The 16605-nt window shown below is 35.9% G+C and overlaps 1 protein-coding gene across 1 annotated transcript in view; it reads right to left on the reverse strand.

Moving 5' to 3' along the window:
* PIK3C3 (phosphatidylinositol 3-kinase catalytic subunit type 3) overlaps nt 1-16605 on the reverse strand; it is a 158475-nt gene that overhangs the window by 99334 nt on the left and 42536 nt on the right. Inside the window, exons 5-7 of the mRNA XM_065932329.1 lie at nt 6474-6560; nt 4321-4416; nt 1588-1659 (exon numbers count right to left, since the gene is read on the reverse strand). Of these exons, the coding sequence (XP_065788401.1) occupies nt 1588-1659; nt 4321-4416; nt 6474-6560 (255 nt within the window). The remainder of the gene's footprint in view (nt 1-1587; nt 1660-4320; nt 4417-6473; nt 6561-16605) is intronic.

Consider the following 16605-nt stretch of genomic DNA (forward strand, 5'->3'; position numbering starts at 1 on the left):
TTTCCTATATCCACAATGTAAAAGACAATTTGATCTTATAATGAAAACTCAGTATCCATTTTAGATCTATTGAAACAGTGGTTGACTTTATTTTTCTGGGCTCCAAAATCACTGCAGATGGTGACTGCAGACATGAAAATAAAAGACAGTTACTCCTTGGAAGGAAAGTTATGACCAACCTAGACAGCATACTTTAAAGCAGAGACATTACTTTGTCAACAAAGGTCTGTCTAGTCAAGGCTATCGTTTTTCCATTGGTCATGTATGGATGTGAGAGTTGGACTATAAAGAAAACTGAGCACCGAAAAATTGATGCTTTTGAACTGTGGTGTTGGAGAAGACTCTTGAGAGTCCCTTGGACTGCAAGGAGATCCAACCAGTCCATTCTGAAGGAAATCAGTCCTGGGTGTTCATTGGTGGGACTGATGAAACTGAAACTCCAATACTTTGGCCACCTGATGTGAAGAGCTGAATCATTTGAGAAGACCCTGATGCTAGGAAAGATTGAGGGCAGGAGGAGAACGGGATGACAGAGGATGAGATGGTTGGATGGCATCACCGACTCGATGGACATGGGTTTGGGTGAATTCCAGGAGTTGGTGATGGACAGGGAGGCCTGGCGTGCGGCGGTTCATGGGGTCGCAAAGAGTTGGATGCAACTGAATGACTGAACTGAACTAAACCGAACTCTATTTTATTATGTGAGGATTGGGAACGGGAGAAGTACTTAGATGTTTGTTTCTACAATTCCCAAGTGATCTTTTTCTTCCAAATTTTTATTCCCTTTTCCCCATTTCTTCCTGTGAAGTTAGGCCCTCAGCCATTACCTCCTGCTCTAATGAACTGTATTTACCCTAATCATCATGTTTCCATCTTCCAAAGTACTACTTTCAATCTACTTTGCTCTGATTAGGAAGGTAATTAGTCTAATTAGAAATGTGTAAAATAAGAATAAAATAGTTCAGAGTAACATAAATGAATTCTAAGTGTGAATATCACAGTTTATATTATGCTGTCAAAAAGGATTTTTTTCTGGAACTTTCTAAATCTGAAGTCATCAAATTAAACATCTGCTACAAAGTAAGAATTCTTCCTCTTTCTTATTCCTGAGAGAGCTGTCATCTCAACAATTCATAAGCAGGTATCTCAAAATCATCCAAGAAACCATAATCCAAACTGAACAATTCAGGTAACTTCCCTATTTTTCACTAAAATCAATTTTCCTAAAATTTTTAACCACTGATCTTACTGTTACCTTCTGGTATAAATAAATTCCCTTCTATTATGAGGACAATCTTTCAGATACTTGTTTCTCCAAATCTTATTTCAAGATCACATTCTACAGCTCTTTCAATAATTAAAATAAAATGGTTTACCAACACTGCATTATCCAAGCCTTATGATAAGGTAGTATTTCTTATAAATATTCCATTTGAATCTGATTCCATATGGCTGAAGTGAATTTATTATTCACTTTTAATAACCAATGAAGTTACAGATACACTTTTTAGAAAGTATATGAGGTGGATATAAGTCATAATCAGTCTGGAGAAAAGAACTTTCATTAGAAATTTGACGGTGACTCACCATAGACATCTGAGGGTCAGGAACTTTCACTATCTCAAAGCTTGTTAAAATTGGAGATGACTCATCACCATCCTGGATCACAATGCAACAAGTTCAAAAAAATACATACATATATATATTTAACCAAATGGCAAGAGACAATACATAAGCATGTGTAGTCTAATGTATTTTAAATTTTAAATAACATCATTCCTCCCTTTAAAAAGTTACCATCTTTCAGCTATATTTTAAATCCATTTGCTATACATATATATCCATTTGTTACCTTCTGTTGCTGATGAAATATTTTGAGAAAATAAAATTTAACAATAAAAAAACCTGCATTATATAGTTATTAGAGATATAATGTCTGGAAAATTAGTAGATTATCTTTGTCAGGATTTTGTTTTAAACTTTGTTTATAATGACTGAGTCAGAATAATATGTCCTAATTTTAAAACTCAGAACAAAAAATCAAAGAGTATAATTAAAATATGGCACAATGGATGTGTCACATTATTTGCAAAAATCACGTAGCAGATTTTGGTAATTTTTCAAATTACCACAATTAAGTTCCACTCAGAAAAGTAGAATTTTACATGTGGGTCAACATTAGTCAAAGTTATACCCAACTAGAAACTCAGCAGCATTGCTTCTCAGAGGACACCTGCTCAACACCATGCAAGCTAGAATAACAAGAATCAATTCTTATGAAATAAAACTGTCTTATTTTATTGGCATTATCATTTTTGAAGACCTCTGGCTTTTATTTTTACCCAATTCAGGGAAGAAAGGTAATTTGGCCTAATAAATGTCACTGCATACGTCCTGGAAAAGGGTAAACTAATTTAGGTTGAAACTCATTTCCTCACAATTGTATACCTAGCATCAAATTTTTCTGTCAACTTTCAAATGCTAGTATATTTTCAATTTTACATATGTGCAACAAAATCAGGGGAGACTGAAAGAGGGGAAGTATTGTGACTTTACTTTAGGTTCACTAGGTTTACTTTAGGTTCAGTAATTGAGTCTTAGAGAAAACCACAAATTCCCACAGCTGTTGATTAACAGGCTGGTTCTCAGTCACAACACCAAAAAACACATTTATCAACCCAACTGTGACAAGTAATCTTCACTAAGGCTATCTGTCACAGAAGACAGGTGACAAGAAAGTCTATTTCCATTAGAGTCAATGCACTGGCCCAGCAATCTTTACACTAAGTGGAAATATGGCAGGAAAGGTAGACAGGCATTAATTTATGGGCAATTTTCAAGAAGCAGTTAGAAAGGGGTCAAGAACCTTTTCAAAAATACTTGAAATTCTTCTAATTTCTATTCTGTTATTATTTCATCTATTATCAAAGCTGTCTTTCAAAAATCCTTCACATCTCCAGTGTTTGAAAATACCATCACCATTAGCATGCTTTTGCAATATAAACTCCATATGGGTGGGAAATATTGCTTTTAATGAAATTACATATATTAAAAATTAAAAACGTGATTTTATTAAAATGTATTGGTAACAAAACAATTTCACTCACATACATTACTCTTTCTAACAGTTTTTCTAATGAATAAACAGTGTTAAATAGTTTAACTTCCTATCTTTTTTCCCTCCCCTAGAGAATATAATTTATAAAATAAAAAGCTGAAACAAGTTAACTTTTTCTAACCTTTTTTCTAAAGGAAGGGGTAAAAGATAAAGGGGAAAAAAAAATATATATATATATATATAACCTTGCAAAGTACCAGAAAAATGATCACAAACTAACTATGCAAATCCTAAACCTTTATTATGAAATCATCTTTCAAATAGTAATTTAACAGCTATAAAACATGTATTAAAAAAAAAAATCACTTGTTGACAACTTTAAACAATAACACTAACATGTAAATGCAATTTCAAAGCACTACTTCTTACCAACAACTTAGCTCTATGACGGAAGAAATATTATTCTATTATGCCACGTATCAAAAGTCTGTCCTCACACTGATTCTGACTCACACCATCCTCATAAGCACTTGTCTCAGTACTTTCACAATAACAGAAGGTGTCTGGTTTATGTGTTTTTGAACTCCACATACTATTATTTCTGTAGTACTGAAATGAAGACCCGTCAATAAGCATTTAAAGCATAGATATTTTTCAAGTAGCTAGATATCAAACATGCAACCACTTTCTTTTGGTAATGAACAAACTAGAGCAAATTCATAACTGCATACTTTTACCACTCAGACTAATGATAACATGGTTTTCTTAATTTTGCATGTACTTTATAAATAAATGAACATTTAAAAGGTCTTTCATAAGCTTACTTATGTTTAGGGTCACGTATACAGTTTCAACACATTATATACATACTTATATACAAACATACCCTTAACATTCAATAGCCTAACACATAAAAAATATGATACCCTCTTTTTACTTTTCAAGTGGATACTAAATGTTAATGAAGCTATTGCTTTAATGTCCTACTTGCCAGTTTAGAGAACAATTAATCAAAAAGTTTTTAATCTCTTGCATATTTATTGAATTCTGTAATTCAGAAATGCATTACATGAATGATCAGCTTTTGTAATCTTGTTCTAGCTAAATGATTTGATTTGTATATATATAAACAGCTGCTGCTGACAGCTGTCTACTGCCATCCTGTAGCCAAATAATTCATCCCAGCAGGAACAATAGTAATTTTTTGTAATGTTTCCCCTCCCCTCTACCTTAGAGACCATAGACAGTTCCAAGGAAAATACCTTTTCATAATAAACAATACCATATTCCTTATCATCACACTTGACACATCGAAACTCAACCATCAAGTACATGAAATTAGAACTTCGTTTTTCACTCTAAAAAAGAAAAAAATTATGAAAAATGATTTTCTTCAACACCAGTTTGTATCTCATTCCCAATTCAGTAGTACATGGAATCCATCAAATACAAGTTAAAATATAACAAATGCTTATGTCATTATTATAAATGTACTATCTTTTAAATACTACTACTATTTCACTACTGCCTTATCCAGAAGTGTCTACTACTCATTTGTAACTCCTTTCTCAAACTTAATGAAATTTTTGGTTTCTTCAGTAGTATGAATTTTATTACATAACACTGTAAATTAGTATATATTTGCAGGAAAATTATTTTATCTCAAAAAAACATAAGACTTTTGTATTTCTAAAAATTTTAAGCAAAGAACATTTCACTCTTAAACCCTACGGACTAATCCAAATATAAAAGTTAATATAACAAAAACAAAGGCAAAACAAAGTATGTAACTAAGGACAGAGGTCATTTGAGCTTAACAGATACAACATTTACAAGTTTTTGACAATTTATAAATGGTCTTAAAATAACTTGCAATCATTTGTAAATTTTTATCAATACACTTTAAATACAATGGGAAACAGTTATTCTTCCCCAACATTTAAAATGTTGGCTGTGTGTATAACTGTATTCCCTTAAGAAAGCAAATATTATGTTAATAATGAAGTAAAAAGAAAGAAACTTAAAGGGTGATTAGTTCTAACCCAAATCAGTTTGAAAAATGGCTTTAAATCTATAGTTATATAGTCACAAGGATCTAAGAAGGTTCCTAAGCCCATTATGGTAATGGTAATGGCCTGTTAGCCTCTTATCTTTTAAAGAGTGTGGATAGAGTGAGAAAAAGCCTGGGCAAAGTATGCGCTAATGTTACATTTTCTAAACCCAGGGGTAAGTAAGTGATGAATAGAAGCATTTCCATTAAACTGCTTTTGGAATGTGACAACTATAAAAATTCAAAACAGTAAATTTTTTTTCCAGTTTCAGTATATGAGAATATATTATGAATAAGTTTAGAAAAGATACCCAGTGTTCATACTAAATATAACTGTTGTTAGACACTACTAATTCGTTTTTAAAAATGCACAATGCTAAAATTCAACTTTTCTAAGTGTTCACTATAAAATGACCAATTTCTCTCGTCCTCCTGCTAAAAAGTGTTCAGAGAACAAAAATTAAGTCAGTTGTGCCATATGCTGATCACTATTAGCTACATATATCACAAAATTATTATCCCTCTCTCGTAATGTGATTAATATACAATTGCTATTTCTGATCTCTAGGCCAAACATCTAGTATATCAGTGCTAATGAACAGAAAATTTTGTTCTAATTTTGTAAAGAGTTTCACTAAAGTCATGTCTTAATTAAACCAATTCAGGACCAATACACAAGATCAGGAAGTACACAAATTATCTGAACCATGTAACTTCATTAAATGCGCACAGTCCTACATGTACTGTCTAAGAGAAGGAGCATCTTAACTGGGGGGAGGAACTGGTAACGATGACTTAACTGAAGTAAAGATGCTGTGTTGATATTATGTTGACAGACATATCCAACTTGAACATAAACTACCACATGGAGAAAGAGGGAATCTACAAGTGAGGTATCAAACTTAACATGGGCTTCACTTATATGATATTTACGATGCAAAGTAGTCAAAGGGAAGTGTTAGTCACTGAGTTGTATCCAACTCTTTGCGACCCCATTGACTGTGGCCCACTAGGCTCCTGTTCATGGAATTCTCCAGCCAAGAATATTGAAGTAGGTAGCCATTATTCTCTCCAAGAGATGTTCCCAACCCAGGCATTGAACCCAGGTCTCCTGCACTGTAGAAGGATCTTTACCATCTGAATCAGAGATATCTACTACTTATTTCAGGGTTCAGAAGAACATTAAAATATAAGAAAGGTAGATATCTCAAGTTTTCCTCTTATTAGCATAGAACTCACAACTAGAAGTTATCCTCAATATCTCACATAGGAAAGATACATGACAATAAATAATTCTTAAAAACAATTTTTCATTTAAAATTTTGGACAAAAAATTTTGAAAGATAAAAGAGGGATACCACCCACCTCATTTATCATTTCTATTTCTCTAAATGTCAATCTGTCCAGCCAATCTACTTTCACCATGTGACCTTGTCGATGAGCTTTGGTGAGCTGGAAAACAAACAAAATAGAGAAAATTTTAAGAGACAGATCTCATAGAAAACAGGATAAAGAATGGTAACGGGCCATTCTCACCTTCTGGGAAAGACTACCTTTTACCTACAGGATGTATATCTCTCTAAATAAACTTGCTTTCCCCTTAAAAAAAAAAAGAAAAGTAAAACTTATGCAATAAAAGAAGGAAAAGGAAATAAATAATAAACAGACTGGGAAGAAAGAATACATGTTTTAGTCAAAGGTGACATAATCATTTATGTACAAATATTTTAAAATGGACAAAAAAACCTCCTGGAATTAATAAGCAATTATAGCAAGGAGGATACAAGGTTCAAATAAAAAGTCAATCTCCCCCCCCCAAAAAAAGTCAATCTCTTTCCTATATGCAAGCAATTAATAAGTAAAACTTGAAATTAAAAACACAATATCATCTACATTGGGCTTTCCAGGCAGCGCAGTGGTAAAGAATCCACCTACCAATGCAGCAGACATAGGAGATCCAGGCTTGATCCCTGGAGAAGGAAATGGCAACCCACTCCAGTATTCCTGCCTAGAAAATTCCATGGACTGAGGAGCCTGGTGGGCTACAGTACATGGGGTCCCAAAGAGTCGGACAATAATCATTTATATCCTGTTCAGTTCAGTCGCTCAGTTGTGTCTGACTCTGTGACCTCATGGACTGCAGCAAGCCAGGCTTCCCTGTCCATCACCAACTCCCGGAGCTTGTTCAAACTCATGTCATAATATAAGCTAGTCGTTTATATTAGCACCCCCCAAAATAAAGTTGATATAAATCTAAGAAAATATGTATAAGATCTATATGAGGAAAACTACAAAACTCTGATGAACAAGATCAAAGAACAACTAAATAAATAGACAGATACTCCAATGAGGGTAAGAAGATTCAATATTGTCAAGATGTCAGTACTTACCAACTTGACCTATAGATGCAAAGCAATCCCAGTAATCAAGATAGTGTGCAAAATAGCAAATAAATAGATCGATGAAATACAATAGATTCCAGAAATAGATCACAGAAATACAGTCAACAGATCCCTGACTGAGAAGCAGAGGCAATAAAATGGAGCAAACAGTCATTTCAACAAGTACTGCTGGAGTAACTGGACATTCAGATGCAAACAAATACATGTAGACAAAGACCTTACATCCTCTACAAAAAAATAATTCAAAATGAATCACAGACCTAAATGTAAATAACAAAATACAAAACTCCTATCAGATAATATAGTAGAAAATCTAAATGACCTTGGGTATGATGACAGGTTTCTAGATACAACACCAAAGGCACAATCCATGAAAGAAATCATTGATAAACTGGACTTCATTACAATTAAAAACTTCTCTCTGTGAAAGACAGTGTGAAGAGAATGAGAAAGCAAGTCATAGACTGGAAGAAAATACTTGTAAAAGACACATGATAAAGAATGTTAGCCAAAATACATGAAGAACTCTTAAAACTCAACAAAAGAAAACAAGTGGTCGGATTAAAAAAATGGGCCAAAGATTTTAATAACTCACCAAAGAAGACATATGGATGGCAGATAGTTAAATGAAAATGCTGCACATCACGTGACATCAGGGAGATGCAAATTAAAACAAGAAATCACTAAACGTCTATCAGAATGACCAAGATTTGGAAAACTGACAGCAGCAACCGCAGGTGAGTACGTAGAACTACAGGCATTCTTACTCATTGCTTAGGGGAACGCAAAATATACAGCTGCTTTGGAAGACAGCGTGCCAGCTTCATACAAAACTAAATATATTCTTACCATACATTCCAGGAATTGCCCTCCTTGGTGTTTACCTAGAATTGAAAACTTATGCCCACACAAAAGAGTGCACATGGATATTTTTATGGCTTTATGGCTTTATTTATAAATAGCCAAAACTTGGGAACAACTCAGATGGCCTTCAGTAAGTAAACGGATAAATTGGTACATTCAGACAATGTTACTCAGTACTAAAAAGAAAGGAGGTATCATATATAAAATAGATAGCCAGTGGAAATTTGCTGTATAATGCAGGGAGCTCAAGTCAGTACTCTATGACAACCTAGAGGGTGGCACAGGGTGGAAGGTGGGAGGTAGATTCAAGAGGGAGGGGATATATGTATACCTAGAGTTGATTCATGATGATATATGGCAGAAACCAACCCAACATTATAAAGCAATTATCCTCTAATTTAAAAAAAAAAGAGGTATTAATCCATGAACAGACACCAAGAAACCTTAAGTGCACATTACTAAGTGAAAGAAGCCAGTCTGAAAAGGCTACCTACAGTATGACTCCAACTAAAGAAAAGGTAAAACTATGGAGATAATACAAAGATAAACAGTTGGCTTGAAACTAAACATGAAAAAAACTAAGATCTGGTCCTATCACTTCATGGCAAATAGAAGGGGAAAAAGTGGAAGCAATGACAGATTTTATTTTCTTGGACTCCGAAATCACACAGAACAGTGACTACAGCCATGAAATTAAAAGTCACTTTCCCCTTGGAAGAAAAGCTATGACAAACACAGTGTATTAAAAAGCAGAGACATTACCTTGCCAACAGAGGTCCATATAGTCAAAGCTACGGCTTTTCCAGTAGTCATGTGTGGATGTGAGAGTTGGACCATAAAGAATTCTGTAAGTGCCAAAGAATGAACGCTTTCTAATTACGGTGCTGGAGAAGACTCTTGAGAAGTTCCTTGGACTGCAAGGAGATTAAAGCAGTCAATCCTAAAAAAAATCAACCCTGAATATTCATCAGAAGGACTGATGCTGAAGCTCCAATACTTTGGCCACCTGATACCAAGAGCCAATTTGTAAGAAAAGACCCTGATGCTGGAAAAGACTGAAAGCAAAAGAAGAGGGCAGCCAATGATGAGATGGTTAGACAGTATTATCAACTCAATGAACATGGATTTGAGCAAACTCCAGGAGACAGTGGAGGGCAGAGGAGCCGGACATGCCACAGTCCATGTGTTTGTAAAGAGCTGGACAGCACTTAGTGACTGAAAACCAACCACAACCAAGCTGCCCGGGGTAGAGGGGAGAAAAGGGATATAAAAATGGAGCACAGAAGATTTTTAGGGCAGTAAAACTACTCTGTATCATGTTATAATGATGAATAAATGACATTAAACATTTGTCAACACCCATAAAATGTACAATATTCAGAGAACAATGAGGTAAATCATGGATTTGGGGTAATTATGACCTTTCCCTGCAGGTTCATCAATTTTAACAAATTATAACAAATGTATCACTGTGGGTGGGAGGTGTTGAAAACGGGGGGAGCTATGCATGAGTTGGGGCAGAGTGTATATGAGAAATATTTGTACCTTCCTCTTAGTGTATATGAGAAATATTTGCACCTTCCTCTTAGCAGAGATGTGAATGTAAAACTATTGAACAAAAGTAAAATCTTTTTAAAAAAATCTAAAAACTTAAAAAAAAAAAGAACAGTTATGTCACCTTCACATTTGACACATTTCTATAAACAACAAAAGCTATACACAACTACCAAGATAAGAAATGGACTTGGCTGGAAACTGTTACAACTTAAAAAAAATTTTTTTTAATGGTCTATAATCTGTCACTAAACATGCTAAAAAATAATGAAGTCTTTATTGAACATATCTTCATCTATATTTCTTGCAGTTTGATTATTATAAAGGGAATTATAATAATAGTTCTTCAAATTGGAAATAAACTTTTTTCCACATCTCAATATGAAAAATAAGATAGTTACATACATAAGGCATTTCTCAGGAGCCTATAATACTCTAAGATGTAAGCTCATTGGTGTGCATGTTGCATTTTAAGAGATTTAGCAACTAAATAACAACAATAAAAGAATTCACAGTAATAAAAGATCTAGAGCTAGAAAAAGAATTTCTAGAGTTGCAGCTGGTAGAGTCCCTGAAGGTCTTACAAACCAACCTAACCTTGGTTTCACAAATTAAATAAGTCTACGACTATACAGAATTCAAGATAATTTCTAAGGTCCTCAAACTGCAACTAGATTTTGTCTAAGATAGTGTAATTTTAAACAACAGCATTATTTATGCATCAAACCTCCTTTCTTTCTAAACAAATTCATAGCAGAAAGCAAAACTGAGCATTAAGGACTTCATGGTAGCTGGACTTTATGACTTGTCTTCATTTCTATTATACATGCTATGATGGCATTCCTACAAGGACGGTAAACACTTTCACCAATTATAATTTATCTCTCTCACAGAATCAAAAATCTTCATCAGTATTCTTTATATTCCTCAAATAAGGGACTCTTATCACAATTACCTGGGTATTCATTGGAAGGACTGATGCTGAAGCTGAAACTCCAGTACTTTGGCCACCTCATGCAAAGAGTTGACTAACTGGAAAAAGATCCTGATGCTGGGAGGGACTGGGGGCAGGAAGAGAAGGGGACGATAGAGGATCAGGTTGGCTGGATGGCATCACCGACTCGATGGACATGAGTTTGAGTAAACTCCGGGAATTGGTGATGGACAAGGAGGCCTGGTGTGCTGCGATTCATGGGGTTGCAAAGAGTCGGACACGATTGAGCAACTGAACTGAACTGAACTGAATCACAATTACATGGTCATACTATTTCAGAAATGAAAATGGCAACTTCATACAAGTTTTCAGGATCACTGTAATATAAAAATATTATCAGCTTAGCTGTCTTCTGAATGACAAATTCTTTTCCACCTGAGGTAACCTTTAAATGAAAATGGATAAGGCAACAATTTATTATTCACACAAAGCAGTAGGAACTAAACATTTTGTGGAACATTAGGCAAATACTAACATGGAAACAGACCAAGAATTAATCATAAGGGAACCAAAAGAACATGAGGCTACAAGTTCATGACCTAAAATTCTAATCCTAGCACTCCATTTTTTAATTCTGTCATTTTTGAACCCACAGATCTACAAAAAGGATTAACTTCTAGTCCTGGTACCAAAATTCAAATAGAATAATGGATGCACATTATGACAGGTAGTATTAACCCATATAGTCTTTAAAGAATTGTATTCTCACTTTGTCATATGTTTCCAACTAGTTTTTTAAATGAATAAAAATATACAGGGCCATAGCACATCAACATAGCACATAGCACATCAACACTGAAGTGTCAGAGCTAGAATTGAAACCCCAGATCTGTAAAGTTCATACTCTTTCCACCAGTCTTCACTATCTCCTCTATTGATGCATTTGTAGAAAGAGATTTAAGTCCAATTAAATTTTTTCATGTTTTTAAACACAACTTTCATATTTATGACGCAGTAGTTGATTCTCCACTAGTTTCCTTTGAGGAAAAAATTGTCAAAAGCTTATTAAGTTTAGATATGGGAGAATGTGTTGGGCATTTTTCTTTCCCTTATTAAATCATCAGATAAACTGAAAATTTTCTAAAGTCATTTCACTAACACCAGAATTCATGTTTGCTGCTAATATAATATACATGGGCTTCCCCAGTGGCTCAATGGTAAAGAATCCATCTGCAATTCAGGAGCCACAGGAGATATGGGTTCAATTCCTGGGTCTGGAAGATCCCCTGGAGGAGCGCTGCAACCCACTACAGTATTCTTGCCTAAAAATCCCATACACGGAGGAGCCTTGTGGGCTACAGACCATAGGGTCGCAAAGAGTCGGACATGACTGAAGCGACTCAGCACACACGCACTTGCACAGTATATTTGTAGCTTCTCTATTTGAATACTAAAAGATGACTATTCTCAACCTTACAAATAACCAAAGAATGCATGGTCAAGGATGGTAGTACCATAAATTGGTAAAACCATTTCGGAGTACAAGTTTAAATTACCTGAGATATATTAGTATTTGTGCATCATTGTTTCCAATATGAAAAACACAGACATAAAAGAATATAAATGTCTATCAACAATGGGAACTGTTAAAGTAAACTATGGTACACAAAAAGAAATACTACAAGCAAAAAAAAAAAAGAAAGATCTTTATAACCTGCTAGGAAAGATTACTATGACTGTTGAATACAAGAGCAACTGCAGAGGTTCCCTGGTAACTCAGCAGTAACGAATCCGCCAGCCAAAGCAGGAGACATGGGTTCGATCCCTGAGCCCACATGCCATGGAGCAACTAAACCTGTGAACCACAACCAATGAACCTAAGCTTCCAGAACCTGAAAGCTGAAACTACTGAAGCCTGCGGGCTCTAAAGCCCAGACTCTGCAACCAGAGAAGACACCACAGTGGGATTTCCCAGGCAAGAAGAGTAGGTCACCATGTCCTTCTCCAGGGGATCTTCCCAAACCAGTGACCAAACCCACATCTCCTGCATTGGCAGGCAGATTCTTTACCACTAAGCCATCAGGAAAGCCTATTTATCTGATACTATGTAAAAAAGCACCCCGAAACTTAAGTGACTTAACATTTATCTTAATATACGTCACAATAAAGAAGGCTGAGTTCTAAAAATTGATGCTTTCTAATTGCGGTGCTGGAGAAGAATCTTAGAGTCCCTTGGACAGCAAGGATATCAAACCCAGTCAATCCTAAAGGAAACCAACCCTGAATATTCACTGGAAGAAGTGATGCTGAAGATGAAGCTCCAATACTTTGGCCACCTTATGCGAAGAGCCAATTCATTGGAAAAGATCTTGATGCTGAGAATGACTATGGGCAGGAGGAGAAGGATGACACTGTTGGATGGCATCACTGACTCAATGAACATGAGTTTAAGCAAGCTCAAGGAGATACTGAACGACAGGAAAGCCTGATTTGCTGCAGTCCATGGGGTCACAAAGAGTCAGACACAACTGAGCAACTGAACAACAACAATATGTGGAGACATCGACAAGTCATTTTCTTGAGGAATTCTGAATATTGTTTAATTAGTCTAACAGTCTCTCATGTGATGGTTGGAGCTGGACTGTCCAAGACTGCTTCACTCACAATTCTAACACCTTTGTGGGAAAGGGTGGAGCTCAGCTGGGAAACCAGGTGGTGGGGGCCTCTATCTTTCTGAAGGTATTCTCAGTGCTGCTCCCTCTTCAAGTAGTCTTTGAACACAGAAACTCCAAGAAGGCAGCCAGACTTCTTACATGGTGGCTCATTACTCCCCAAAGTGCAAAAACAGAAGCCTTCAGGCTGTCTTAAAGTTTAGTTCTGGAACAGGTGAGCATCACTTCGGCTACATTATGTTAGTTAAAGTGAGTCAGAGAGTTAAGTGCAGATCCAACATGAAGGCATGAGCACTGTGAAGCATGTTTCCTTCATTGAGGGTCATCTATGGGAACTAGCTACTATAGCACTTACTAGATAATATAAGCATAAAACAAATCGCTCAATAGCAAAAGAGCAAGAGGAAAGAATCTGAAGATGGCAAAGCTAGCTCATGACTGGACTTCAGGCATCAAGTAAAGTCTAGAATCTATCACAGTTCCTAAATGATTAGGCCTTACCTTCTTCTCCAAAATAAGTTCCTACAACTCTCCAACTGACATGCTAATTCCAGCCACCCATTTCAGTTCTCCAGACCATAAGCCCTGTAAGACTTGATGCAGATTAAATAATTTAATATTAGATGAAAAATTGTACTAAAATTTTAGAAAACTATAAAGCACTGTGCATATTGTAAGCAGCTGTTATTAGCCCATAACCTATGTCACTTCATCTCTACAGATGCTGATGACTATGTAGACAGACTTGGGTGGTTTTCACCATTCCGAAGCAGCTCCCAGTTGTCTCCAGTCTGAGAATATCTAGAAATAATGAAGACCAACAATGAACCTGAACAATTTATATTTCATTTAGGGTCTGAAATGTCAGTGACCTAGATCTCCTAGTTGAGAAAACCTGCATTCTGTTAAACAGCAGGGTAAAACCAGTGCAATTTGTCTCAAATCGCTTGTGAAGATACAATCCTCACTAAGGTGCTCATCCTAAAAAGCAGCCAGGTCAAGGTATCAGCAGGAGTCATTCTTTCTTTTTAAGAAACATAGATTTCTACAGAATTCACAAGAAGTCATATAGAGGCTGGAAAAGAAGCCCACGGTCACAGAAATAATAGTATCATTATTGAGCTCTAACTTAACTAAGAATTAAACATCAAGCGATTTTAAAAGCTATTTAAATAAAAGAATCTGTAAGAACCAAATAATAACATGAACAGGTAACTGCTTGGGAGTACAAATAATGTATATTAGATTTAATGGGAGGACAGATACATGCTTGAAGAAGATGCTTCAGGTGAGTATGTATTCAACACAAGTACCAAGAACAGAACTTAGAAGTAGGCCATCTTGCTACACTGTATATAGACGAGGAACAGCAGAGAAAAAGAATGTCAGACTGGATAGCAATCCCTGGGAACAGACACACTTCCATGATCACCACAACTCACAAGTAATCGCTCCTTACGCATATCTGCCCTACTAGACCATAAGCTTTTTGAAAGCTATGAATGGTTGACAGAACCTAGCATTTACTCATTCAATTATTTATATTTATTGACAGGACTTCTAAGTGAAAGGGTGACATAACAAAAAAAAATGCTTGTATACTCTGTAATTCTGTTCAAGAGCTTTGGGGAGTGAATGAGGGGCAAGGAGGAGGAAGTGACACTCAAAAGGAAGCTGGAGAAAAGAATGTTCATGCTTTTAGTCACTTTTCTCTAGTACTTAAATAATTTCAACATGAATATATGTTAGTTTGTTGTTTTAAGTTACAAACTTCCATCAGGGTCCTCCACTCTGGAGATGGGCACAGAATGTTGAACAGAAGAAGAAGCAAGTTCTCTGCCTTAAAGAACTTAAGATAGGGGTGAGTTATTTATATGATAATGCCTGTATGTTCATATGGTAAAAGCTTATACATCTATGTTTTTCAGTTGCTAAGTCGTGTCTGACTCTTTGGGACCCTGTGGACTGCAGCAAGTCAGGTTTTCCTGTCCTTCACTATCTCCGGAGTTTGCTCAGACTCATATCCATTGATTCAGTGATGCTATCTAACCATCTCATCCTGCTGTCCCCTTTTCCTGTCCTCTTTCTCAGCATCAGGGTCTTTTCCAGTGAATCAGCTCTTCGCATCAGGTGATCAAAGCATTGGAGTTTCAGCATAAGATACACAGAGTGAAGCAGTAATATTAAAGTCATGAATGGGGTGATATGACAGAAAAATAATGGGGGTTCTTGAGAAGGCCTCTCAGGCATATAACACTTAAGAGACTTAAAAAAAAAAAAAAAAGAGAGAGACTTGAAGGATAAGAAGTGAGTCAAACAACTAGGATGAAATCTTCCACGCAGAGGAAACAGCTTTACTTGTCAGGACATCAGAGAGCCTGATGTGCCTAGGCGCTAAAGAGAGACCGGAATGGTAGCCCTTAGTGAATATTTAGGTAAATCAAGTCCTCTTCAAAGTGGAGAATAGTAAGATCAATATATATATATATATATATATATATATATATATATACATATATATATATGAGATGCTTACTGGGGATCAGTTTTCTTGAGGTTCACCATGACCTGGAGTTTTCCTTATAGTAGACAATACTCTTACAGCCTGAAGGAAGAAGGGGGCTTCCCAGGGGGCTCAGTGGTACAGAACCCGCCTATCAAGGAGACACAAGAGAGGTGGGTGCAATGGCTGGGTCGGGAAGACCCCCTGGAGTGGAAATGGCAACATGCTCTAGTATTCCTGCTTGGGTAATTCCATGGACAGGGAGACTGGCAAGCTCTCTGATATCCTGACAAACAAAGCTGTTTCCTTTGTATGCAAGATTCCATCCTGTTTGTTTGACTCACTCCTTATCCTTCAAATCTCTGTTTACCTGAAGGAAGAAAGGGGTGAGTAAAAATAACTGAAAAACTTTTATCTATTTCAAATCTGCCTAGGAATCTGTAGGGAGGTAAATGAGAAGAGATAGACAGACTCAACTAGAGAGAAAATGGTAGGCTTTGTTGCTTTACAAAAGATGAAATAATAACTTACAATGTTCAAGCTAGAGAAAATTTAAAGTGGATAAAGG

This window comes from Muntiacus reevesi, chromosome 4, assembly GCF_963930625.1.
Source record: "Muntiacus reevesi chromosome 4, mMunRee1.1, whole genome shotgun sequence".
NCBI lineage: Eukaryota > Metazoa > Chordata > Mammalia > Artiodactyla > Cervidae > Muntiacus > Muntiacus reevesi.